The sequence below is a fragment of the Rhyacophila brunnea genome, unplaced genomic scaffold (assembly GCF_057557595.1).
Source record: "Rhyacophila brunnea isolate RB1 unplaced genomic scaffold, BYU_Rbru_1.0 scaffold_12, whole genome shotgun sequence".
In the NCBI taxonomy this organism is placed as follows: Eukaryota; Metazoa; Arthropoda; class Insecta; order Trichoptera; family Rhyacophilidae; genus Rhyacophila; species Rhyacophila brunnea.
In genome coordinates this window covers 26,201,287-26,213,465 of record NW_028232774.1, presented here as the reverse complement: position 1 = coordinate 26,213,465, position 12,179 = coordinate 26,201,287, and the positions used below count along the sequence as shown (strand labels likewise).

General features: G+C 35.1%; 2 protein-coding genes across 6 annotated transcripts in view; one reads left to right on the top strand and one right to left on the bottom strand.

Annotated features, from left to right (window-relative positions):
- Positions 1–6,606, top strand: part of LOC147077999 (uncharacterized) — a 42,181-nt gene extending 35,575 nt beyond the window's left edge. For 3 of the 5 annotated variants that reach the window (XM_085961070.1, XM_085961071.1, XM_085961069.1), the window contains exons 14-15: positions 427–883; positions 4,844–6,606. In XM_085961070.1, coding sequence (XP_085817196.1) covers positions 427–883; positions 4,844–5,199 — 813 coding nt within the window. In that variant the 3' untranslated portion in view covers positions 5,200–6,606. Of the gene's footprint in view, positions 1–426; positions 884–2,387; positions 3,323–4,843 lie in introns of those variants that run through there. The other 2 variants (XM_085961073.1, XM_085961072.1) reach the window with 1 other exon arrangement.
- AsnRS-m (asparagine--tRNA ligase, mitochondrial) lies at positions 6,491–11,233 on the bottom strand. The gene is made up of 3 exons (XM_085961085.1): positions 11,025–11,233; positions 9,891–10,919; positions 6,491–7,248 (listed from the first exon to the last, which is right to left on the bottom strand). Exons 1-3 carry the CDS (start codon positions 11,154–11,156, stop codon positions 6,991–6,993), a joined length of 1,419 nt encoding a protein of 472 aa, XP_085817211.1. The 5' UTR covers positions 11,157–11,233; the 3' UTR covers positions 6,491–6,990.
- Between the last annotated feature and the right edge of the window lie 946 nt (positions 11,234–12,179).

The window sequence follows — 12,179 nt, the reverse complement described above, 5'->3', positions numbered from 1 at the left end:
ACTTTTGTTCTATAAAAACACTGGGTAGAATATGAGGCAGGGGGTAGTGGGTCGACAGCGCGTGTGTTAATTTTTTGAGCAGTGTGACAACTCAACGAACACACTTGGTGTTGAAATATTGCAGAGACCACAAAAGGCGACATGGGAATACTTTACACTGCAACTGGCTGGATTAGGGGGTGACACCGCCTAAGCCACTAGCCTATCTTTTTTGTTATTGGTCAAAAAATACTGTTGTTTGTTTTTGAGGTAACGACAACAATATTTCACTTGATACTACAATACTTACATGGCAGTGCAGAAGTGGCTGATTTTTGTGTACTTTGAGCAATGCCTCGTAAATCCATCGCCACACCTCCTCCTGTGGCTTTCTCACTTAGTCTTTAGAGTTACATATTAATGAATATGTTTTTATTTTTAATTCAGGCATCCCTTGCGGAGAAAGAAGCCAAAGAAAAGGAGGCAGCTGAAATGGAATTAAATAAATCAGAAGAACCAACAGAAGGAAAAGACACGGTCGATATTGACGCCAGTGTCGAAATGACAGAAGCTGATGAGGTCAAAGATGTAAGTGATGAGATCATCGATGAAATGATAGACTCCCAGGATGCCGACAAAGACAATGAATCTGTAGTGGAAGTCCTATCAGAGGAATGCCAATCAGAAGTGGCCAGTCAGGACGATGGAGAAACTCCCGATGTAGAACTAGTGGAAGAAGATGATGATGTTGTCATCAAGACAGAGCCTGTGGAACAGATCATCGTGGACGATGTGGACACGGATGAAGAGACAGAGAGGGAGCGAGAGGCGAGGAACAACAACCCAGACATCATCGCTATTGACTTCAATAATGTGAAGATCAAGCAGGAACCTGTCGATCCGGGTATGTACTCTTTTCATTATTTATTGACACCTTTTGCGGCGGACGCTTATATAACAGTTACTGTCGATATTCTCTCAATTAGAAGGCAACAGAGTGATCTGAATAGTCCATATGGATATATCCCTAAAGTACAATAGCATAGGTGTAGCTATGTGGTTTCCCCGAGAGATTTAAAGGATGAAGAAAGTTGTTAGAGGAAGCCAAGGGTTGTAGTGGTATAATCTACAAGAGCATACATAAGTGAAACGGAAAATAATGGCAATTCATATCGCAAATATACATGCATCAAACGAAGACAATACTGTAATGCAGGGTTTCCCAAACATGTTCCGCCGAACCTGAATAGGTGTTCCGCGACCATTTGGAAAGGTTTTATACACTGCAACACATTTAAAGATCTTCTACGAAGTAGAAGTAAAATAAGTAAAATTAAAATAATTAAAGAATCTACTTCATATTGAAAGGCGAGTGATGATCAATCTCCACTGATGTTTATGTCGTGAAGTCGTGGCTCCCACAAGGGGGGGCTGACAGGCCTCTAATCTGGGGCCCTAGGCTTACAGGGGGCCCGGCGTGAGAGATTGACCAGCCAAGTGAGATAAACACACATCACAAACATGCACTAATAGTAAAAAAATTTGCCTGCGGCAAGGTTTCACTTCAAGCATACCAACATTTAATAATATGTGGTTTTGCCATACTTACAATTTTTGATTATTGTCGATATTCGACATGTCCATAATTGTGCATATCAACATAAAAGTGGGTTTATTAGAAATATAAAAAATCGCTAAAAATACCCTTAATTTTACCTCGAACACCATTTGGGATATGCAACTGTAGATTGTCACATTGCCTTTAACCTCAGCGATAAGTAGGGGGCCCGCCAAAGATCCTAATCTAGGGGCCCGCTAAAGATCCTAGTCTGGGGGCCCGCTTCGGGATACGGGGGCCATGATCTAGGTACAGAAGTAGGACCATCTTTTCTCACACCGTGCGCATGAAAAACATGGGGTATATTGTTTTTAACTGACCGGCTGACAAGCCTTGTCAGTTTAACGACAGTTGCCAAAATTGGCAGAACAGTTAGCTGCGCTAATAAATAACCTACAAAATAAACTAAGTGTTCCGTTAAAATTTCCGGGTTTGCGAAGTGTTCCATTGCAGAAAAAGTTTGGAAAACCCTGCATTAGAGTCTAATGAAAGCAATAAACTATGATCATTTTGAAAGATTGAACTATGTTCTTGAAAAATAACTATATTTTTTTTTTAGAATTTAAATTTAATCATCAAATCTTCAGCGTTTTTCGAAATGCCTGTTTACACTAAATAACAACAAACAGCATATTTTAAATTCTCTTGTAAAGATATGAAAACAGTAATCAATTATTTTTTATTCCTACTATTTCCATATATCATATAGAATTCCGTGAGCCAATTATTTTTTTGGAATAAGATCGGTTACATCAAAATATTACAATGGGGTAATTATTTTCACCAATAGGTGGGACGAAATTTCGCATTCATCGCCGAGCGGCATTCGACGTGGCAGTATGTTGATTTTTTTTGTGATGGCGTCGTAAGAATATATTCTTATATCGTGTAAAGATGACTGAAAAACGTTATGCCTGTACTCGAAAAAGAAAACATGTCAATGAATATATTATTATTGTTACTAATATAACAATAAACATAACACTAAATGGATACAATATGTTGAATGTTTATTTTTTTTTCTTTTATTTTGTTAACTGTCAATTCATGGTGGAACTGCATTATATTGTTGTTTTTATTTAATAAAACGCAATTTTTTTGTAGTGGAATAGTACTACAAAAAAAATTGCGTTTTATTAAATAAAAATAATTGAATGTTTATGACAAATTATAGCTCAATCCTCGCATAGTTACGATCTTTTTAAACCATGCCTCAGCTGAGGTATAAACCTTACTGATAATCAGTTGGTTTCTCCTGTAGTTTAGTAATTTTTGGCTTTGTCTTAAATTTAATCGAGCCATGTGCGGCAATCAATTTCTTGTGTGTACTCCTATTACAAACTAAACTGATTTCCGGCAACCACGGTTGGGTATCCTGAGTGCTATAATACTAAAGAAAACAAATAATATGGAGCATATACTTGGTGTAGTTAACGTCGCATGACCTGATGGTGAGTTACCGAATTATGTCTCTGAACACTGGCTAGCATTCAATGTCTTAGTTATATTTTTCAATATATTATTTATATAGCTGGTTTTGTTACTATGTTGGCGCCACATTTAAAGTAATATGCACAATAGCCATTTCTAATCGGCTTGTCTTGCTCAACCCCCTCTACTCCTTTTTGTTACCCACCCAAACCATTGAACTTAATTGTTGAATGTCATTTATATTTTATAGTATATTCCTGATATTCGCTTATTTCATAATAAAATTAATTTTATTAATTATTTGTTTTATTTCATATTTCCTGGTGAACTACCTATTTTATGTACATGCCTTGAATATCTTAGGCCATATACATTCTGTCAAATGATAATCATTGATTATAAAATTATCACCATATGTAGTAGAGGCCCATCTGAACTTGTATGGCGGAAATCACATGTTTTTTATAAGTCATCCAGAGCTTACACAATGGGTCAGGGAAATGTCATTCCTCCTCCAAAAAATGTTTGTTAATATTAGCTCTGCTTAGAGTGATAGCCGTCAGTAGTTTGCCTTTATTTTCAACCTATTTTTGCAATTGTCAATGAAATTTTGCAGTGGATCGTGATGCAATATTACTCGATGGCCGGGCTATTTGATATTATCAAGGCAAGCTCAGAATCACATTGAAGGCGAATCTCCAATTCTAAGTTTCTATTTTTGAGATTCTTATTGCCATATTTTCTGAAATGTGGTCACTTATTATAAACATCAAGTTTTAAGAAGGTTCTTAACTACCGTTGTCTTTTTTTAGTCAAATCTTTACCATCTGGATACATTGTCCATGTGAAATACTAAACTCTTACTGACAATAGGATAGTACGATATATCGCACCCTCGCAACCTAACCGCCACAAGTCCAAATTTACGTGTTTTGAGTTAATTACTATGTTTCATTGTCTGTTCATAGTATATGTACCGAAAATTTCATATCTCTAAATCATCAAATTCAATATCTAATATTTCAAAAATGCGAAAGGTAAAAACTTCAAAGCTGTTTTTCTCTTTTTGACATTTTTTAGATTGTGGCAGTTTAGTTGCGAGGGTGCGATATTAATTTTGTCTGGCGTTTCTTATTTTTCTTTTCAAAAACTCAGCAGAGCAACTATGTACTCAATATTTTGCTTCTAAGTATTACAGTAAAACCTCGTTAGCAAGAACACTGATAATTCAAAATTTTCCTGAAAAAAATGTCCCTTGAACATTATTTTCATATAAAACCATACCTTTAATTGGAATTTCGTAATTCGAAATCATTTCACAGTCCTGGCATAGAAAAATATTCAATAAATCGTAATAAAGTACACTGTTTCACGAGACAGTGATTGAAAAGACTTTTCTTAAAACATCAAAAATTACTTATTTTATGAAGGTAATAAAAATAATCCTGACATTTTATGATTTTGCAATTTGGTAGGCACATCTATGATCGGAAACGAAATTAATGAAAATCAAATTTTTTTTTTTCAAAATTTTAATATTTTTCCCCCATACATTTCATATTTTGAATTTTTTTTCAATTTTCGGTCCCATGGAATTCGTATTAACGAGGTTTTACTGTACTAAATTACTAAGATAATTGAGACATTGTAATAGTATAAACTTCTTAACTCATCAGCTGTGCTCAATCAGTAACCGAGGTCTCAATGATATTATTCATTTTCAACTGCTGTTATTTTCTTCGGATTGGAGATTCTTGCTTCACATTCTTTTCAGGCATCAAAAAACAAATTGTGAATTAATTTTCTATTCTCCAGATGACGAACCGATCATAACTTCCGAAGAAGTGTTGAAAGCTCAAGCCGACACGACACACGCTTCAGTCCTCAGTTCAATAGATGGCAACGTCCAACTCCAACCTACGGCCCAAGCGGTCCCGGTAGTCGGAGGCATTAAAATCAATATAACCAAGCCTTTAGTCAGCCAACCACCCAAGGAGAAAGAACCGCCGCCGACCATGGATGATACGGACACCTCTAATGAACCTCTGCCGCCCGGCGAAGAACCTGAAATCGTCTACAAACTGAAACCTAGTCTGCACGGTGTTGAATTTTCTGCTCAGCCTCCCTGCAATCGAGGTTCCGAACTGTCTGCGTTGTGTTCAATCATGTGAATTATTTTATGCATCAGTTCTTCAAAAGCGGTCGCGAAGACAAAGGATAGTGACTCAATCTTTTTTATTTATTTGAACATTATAATTGAGATACAATAAAAAGATTAGGCCGCGTGTCCCCAATGCAAACCAGTAGCGCTCCGCGATTGTTCCTAGTGGATACGTTCCCGTGACCAACAATATTCTTAATGGAGTGGTCGAAAGAAAAATGTTTAGCTCACATCATACTGTCTTTCAAGCCTTGTCACAAAGTTAAGGAACAAATTTGTTGATACTTGCTTTGAAATTTTAAACAAATATTGCAGACAGAAAACTATCAGTGGCTAAAGATCTTAAGGTTAAACCAGCTTATCTTGAGCTGATAGCCTTGAAAGCAGCACTTGCCACTAATTCAGACGATACATCCTTCATTGCGGAGCGACCGTGCTTGTAAAACACGTCTCCTTTTGAGCGGTTGCAGATTTGCAGAACGCTACTAGTTCGCGAACATAGTGGATACGCGGTTTTATATTTTATAGGCACGAAATAATCTGTATAGATCTTTTTTAGTTATGAATTTGGTCACCGGTTTAGGAAAATCAATTCTGTAGTTTTTTTTATTATGCCAGAAATTTCAATTGATTGAAATATGAACTTTTTCGTTTTCGTTGTTTTTTCTCTATAAGGGAATACATTATTTATTGTATATTATAATGAAGTATTTTTAATATACGAACTGTTTACGGTTAATAAATTTTTAGACTATTTTTAGTGTCATAAAAAATTTCCCTTTCCAATTGAAATTTCAATCAGGTGTCAGTTTTGGATAAACGCATAATATTATTAACCATGTATAAGAAATATGGCGATGAATGGTTACATTGTAATATAAAGATACTTTGATCTCTAGTTGTAAGTGTCTATATTTTGACACACAAAGTTGTTAGCGGTTTGAATGCCTTTTGCGAATGTAAAATTAGACCAATTTTGTCCTGAGGCTATTTATTAGATGTGTGAATATAGTGGATTGTTATTTGACTATGTATTATATAAAATATTATGTAAATATTGATAACTTGTACAAAACCGTGGCTCTTATATCATAGCATTACATCTGAGGTGCTTGTGGGATTTTTGTGTGCCGTCAGCCAATCTTTATAATCTGTGATCTTCACTTTTGTAATAATTATAGTTTTATTTTATTCCTTGTTTGGAATTTATTTTCGTACTCTGACGATGGTGATGTCGTAAATACACACAATGTTGTGTGAAAAAATAAAGAAATTTTGCAACAATTGGGTTTTTTTCTTTTCTCTTACTATGTATGTGATTTACTGCAAGCTTTCACTCCAACTAAAACTTAGTATTTATAATATACACACGATGGAATAAGTTCAGACTTCAATAAAGATATATCAAGCGAACAAACACATGTGTTTCAATTATATTATACTTGTTCACTTTGTGATCCGTTTCCTGAAAATCATGAAATCATCACCCCCCGATCCCCAGTAAAACTCAGCCAACAATGGTATTTTAATAGATAAGACTGAAATACAAAAGACGAAAATATTAGTGCCATTAAATATTATATGCTTATCAATTTGAACAAATTTACAAGAAAAAAAATAGCAATACTTTGTCGCGGCCCGGAAACTCGACTGCTTTTAACAAATTATTTATAGAATATCATTTTTGAACCAAATAATATTGAGGATAAATCAAATTGGAAACAAAGTTTTGCTATTTTGGGAAGAACTTTATGTATTTTTCTTGTAAATATTGTTAATATACATCACATAAAAACTTCATCTACATAGCGCAGTTATGCGGCCATCTAGGGAATGGAATAGTGTCTTTGATGTTTGGAATGCCGCAAATCAACTGCAAATATCTTTCGAATCCCAACCCGAACCCTCCAGTGGGTACACCACCAAATTTCCTTAGCTCGAGGTACCAATTCAATGCTGGCGACGGAAGTTTGTCTTTTAAACGCTGATAATCATTTTCGCGCAGACTTCCTCCGGCTATTTCGCCGGTGATTGGTGTTAATAAGTCCAACGCTGCAACCTTTTGGAAATTTGCAAGGTAAGGAGATAATAAAAATTAAGATCACATCAGTCATCCATTTCGAATATTCACAGCTCTTTATTATATCTTGACACCCCCTACATATAAGTCCGTATCTGCAAAATGGTACTTTTCAGTAGTACAATTTTAATGACACCGCAACGTTAATTTTTAGTGCAGGAATCGTAATTTTTTAGTTGATTGATATTATAATATAATTCAATTAATATTGATTGAATTTTTGCTTTTTTTTTATTATTGTATTACCTTTAAAATTATTTAATAAAGGGCAATCGAGTCAAAATATCCCAAAATGCAGTTACGGGCTTATATGTAGGAGGTGTCGATCTGTACCTTAAAGCCAGACCGTCTTATAAACAATAAAGCCGGAAGTACATTAATATAAAAGGCGTGAATGTATTTTTTTGGACTTATGGTAGTTTCGCCCCCTGGGTACAATGTTGTGATTTTATTTATTTAGTGTTAAAATATTTCTATAGTTCTATGCATTCCACATGACAGATTGAAGAGTTTGTGATAATATTCAACTTATAAATCTAATGTTACCCACAAAATATCACCAAAATTTTAAAACAATGCATAGTCCAGAACAAGATGCGACCGCCTGCATACAACAGTTTGCAAACTTGTGCTATTATACAAATACACCTGCCGAATAATTTTTTTGAAAATCGTTGCATGTCCACACTTGCAGACATTGATATTAAGTGTAGTCCACATCGTACAAATTTGCATGCATTAATTAAAACATTCTACAAGACCATGCATCGCGACTTCTGATGAAACAGTAAAAATTTTCCACCAAATATAGCCACATTTCCTTGTTCATCAATATATTAGCACATAAACTGTTTTTATCCAGTATCGACTTAAATGTTTTTTATACATTATTTATTTGTATCTTGGTCTGGCACACTGGAACACAGCAAACCATTTTATGAAAAATACTCCAAAGTCATGGTCGTGGATGGTACTACAGTCATCAAAGTTGAGATAAAACGTTCATACAAATTCTATATTATTAAAGTGACATAGTTTGTTCTTGGTAATCCATTTGATCAATAATGTGACAATTGCGAGTAAACTGAATATCAATCAATCTTCATGTATTGCTCGACTGTATACCAAAGATGTTGAAGAAAACAGTCTTCTATAAAGATGGAGCCTAAACCAGGAAACACAAAAATAATGGACAGTACCTTCTGGGCGTGGTTGTAATAAGGTACAATTCTCGAGTATGGAGAAATGTGGCATAAACTTAGAACATTAGTTAAAGAATACTTATCGTATTTTCAATATTTACATCTGTATCATAATGTGCATTAAAGATCATCACAGAAATTTAATATTTGTAGTAATTGAGGACATTCAGGGGGCTTTGTATTTCTTGTGTTTAATTGAGTAATAAACCAAAAATGCCGTCAAAGTCTTATGGCGACTGCTTTTGTATTGCTATTTTAATAATCTGATTTGAGTCTAAACATATTATAGGTATATAAGTGAAGAAAAAAGGACACTTTCATACAAATTCTGAAGAGCGGTTAACCTCATCATTGCATAGAAAAATTACAATAAACTTAAAATAACGATCAGCATTTTTGATTGGGAAATCTCAAAAGGATCTATCTGGCAGAAGGTTGCTTCAACATCTTTGATGTATACGTACATTTAAATCAAAACAAGTACAGTACACTCAGTAATCCGCCACTCGATTATCCGACAACTAACTTTTACTAGTCGAAAGCACAAAATCAAGCTCTATAATTCGCCAGTATTCGATCGTCAAATTCAGTAGTCCGCCGCGTACAAGTATACAACGCAGATGAGACAGGTTTATTTTGGAAACTTCTCCTTCGTAAAACATACGTTCATCGCAAAGAGAGTAATGTACCAGGGAGGAAAGTGCCCAAGGACCGCTCACAATTATGCCGTGCTCCAATGCAACTGGGACACGCAAAATGAAGCTTTTGGTCCATAGGGAAAGGCAGGAATCCTAAGCCATTCAAGATTATCTGCCTCACTGAACAACTGGCTGTCAAGTGATTTACTGAACCGGTTCTGTGCCAAAGCGGATATGGCCGGGCATACAGTACCGGCCATACAAAAAACGCGAACTCATTCGTCTGTCTTTGAAGACAGAATTTCAGTCTCAGGCGTTTGTTTTGAATAATTTAAAATTCAGAAGAATACTGGTCGAATAATGAGACATTTAGCATATGATCGGTAAGTGTTTACGATAAACTTTCAATATACCTAGGTATTTCAAAAAAAATTAAATAATGAGGTTTATTTTAGATAAAAAATTCGCGGCTTCTCACTTGCCGCCATACAAAACCTTCCGGCGCAGATCAGGTTAATATTTAATTAATACATATGTATAATTTAGTAAATACTTGATTTTGTTTATAAAAAAAACCGTAATTTGCTAGTACAAATTTCTCAAAAAAAAAAATATTTTTACGAAATACGTTTTAATTTTTAGGATATTTTGTATGTATGCACTATAATTCGCCGCTTTCACCAATTGGACACTTGTTTGGTTTTTGGGGTGGCGGATTACTGAGAGTACTGTATGTCATTGATATTGATGACATTTTTAAACAAAATTATTGTAATTATACCTTCGTTATATCCGTAGAACACTCCCGCATGTAGAAAGGTTTTATACTTTTCGGCCAGTCAACTATAAATGTCGGTACTCCACCCATCAAAGCTACCAGAACTAGTTCATGTTCCTTCGCGAAGCCGTCTCCAGTCTTCAGCGGGGTCTCATATTTGTCAGAGTTATGTTTAATCAAATCGAAAGCTTCATCATAAGTAATAGTAACAAACGGATTTTCAATCCAATCTAAACTGGGGGAATCCTTACCTCTGAGATTTTGAATGTCAGCATCACAACTGTTCAAAACGGATTTGGTAACTTTTTTTATCATGTCCTCTATAAGGGATTTTATATCATTTAAATTCTCGGTGAACGCTAATTCAGCTTCTAGCATGTAGAATTCGGACAAATGTAAACGTGACTTCGAGTTTTCAGCTCTGAAGGTGGGACCAAACGTATACACTTTACTTAAACCATGGGCGGCAGCTTCTAAATGAAGCTGACCTGAAACCGAAAGAAGAGTTTTAGCTCCGAAATATGCATCTTGCCGAGTGCTTCCTGTTTTAGCCATTGCTTTGACAGTCGAATCGCGCTCCGGCTCTACTCTGAATACTTCACCGGCACCTTCGCAGTCATTAGAGGTCAAAATTGGTGCATTAATTCCTATATAGCCCAAATCACCAAAATGATTATGAATAGCCCGTGTGGCCGCATCTCTGACTCTAAGCATGGAAGCGATGGAACTAGTTCTGGGCCTTAAATGCATGTGTTGCCTTACTACTTCTGGTGGGTAAGTTTTCCTGGGATGAAAAGGGAAGCCGTCAGTTACAACACAAGGCCCCAATACTTTTAACTTGTCTGTCAGCAGTTCCAATTGACCTTTCGTAGTGGTGGCAACGATTCCTGTGACCTCTATGGACGACCCCCAAGTGAGATTATTCGGCTTTTCTGTGGCTGGTAGGTAAATTTGTATATTTTCGTTGCAAGAGCCATCATTGAGGTCTAAAAAAACATTTTTCTTTTGAATCCGTAGGGCTTTCACCCATCCCTGGAAAAGTAGATTGCAATGACATACACATTGTGCTTTATATGTTATATTATCAATAAGTTAAAAGATTTAGCAGCAGATAGCTGACTTGACACTTCATCCAACCTGAACAGTAGCTGGAAAACCTTCATTCTTTTCCTCAAAAACTTCAGATATAGTTGATATTTTATGCAAGTTTCTGCGCCACACCACAGCTTTATGAAGATTCATACATTTTATGATTCGTTTAGTAATCATTTTGATGTAATCTAGATTTTTCAGAGTAGGTAATTATAAAAATTTACGATTTACGCCATTTATGGCGTTTTAACTGTTGTGTTGCAAGTTCTGAAAATTTGTGTTGGCTCAGAAATACTATTTATTTCTAGAATTTTCGCACGTGTTAACGTAAAACAGGGTTACTTTAATCCAGAATCCTAGACCAGATGTGCCCAACCTTTAGTATATAACGAGCAAATTAAGAATTTCAAAATTTTAGGCGAGCCACACATAAGACGAAGACCTTTTTTTTGAAAAAAACAGCACAATAGGTAAAATAAAACACAATAATATTACTATACTACATATTACTGTTTACTACTAGGTAGGTACCTAGTTAAAATTAATAAAAAATATTTCTCTTCCTAATCTTCTTGAAAATTGTCCGTTTTTTAAGTGTATGTCCGTTTTTTTCTTATTCTCTGGCTGGTATTCAGACATAATTATTAGGGTAAGTATAATAATATGATAAATTTAATTTTCAAACTGACACTTGTGTCAGAACGCGCTTCGTCTCGCCCAGAAATGATCTCTTATATTTTATATTATTATCTCCTACATATTATGATCACTGAGATTTTGGAAAATACGTCAACTTTTTTATTTAAATACCACTTTGTTGATTATTAAAGGAATTCACTTCAATTTTTGGAGTCCCGAATCTACTTCCATTTGAATCGGGCACAATCTGATAAAACTCGACACAATCACAGATAAAATCATTTTTAAATCGCGTTTTACATCCGTCACCATACATTTTCGCTACTTTACTGTCTATCTACCGCAAATTGATTATAATGTCGCTTAATACTTTCTGTTTAATCGAAATTTCAGAAATCAGAATTAATATTCCACAAATCTATTAAAATCTGTAAGTAGCACATTGGCGCACTATTGAGTTTTAACTAGAAATAAATACATCTTTCCTCACTTATTACTACGAAAATATAATCTAAAACCATGTCACTGCTTTTTATCTGTCAAACTTATAGACTAATGATT

Excerpts from the sequence above, each read along its gene's own strand:
- AsnRS-m (XM_085961085.1), bottom strand. The coding sequence starts at position 11,156 with ATGATTACTAAACGAATCATAAAATGTATGAATCTTCATAAAGCTGTG. Across the intron at positions 10,920-11,024 it reads GTTTTCCAGCTACTGTTCAG|GGATGGGTGAAAGCCCTACG; the intron begins GTTGGATGAAGT and ends CTACTTTTCCAG. Across the intron at positions 7,249-9,890 it reads GTTCTACGGATATAACGAAG|GTTGCAGCGTTGGACTTATT; the intron begins GTATAATTACAA and ends AATTTCCAAAAG.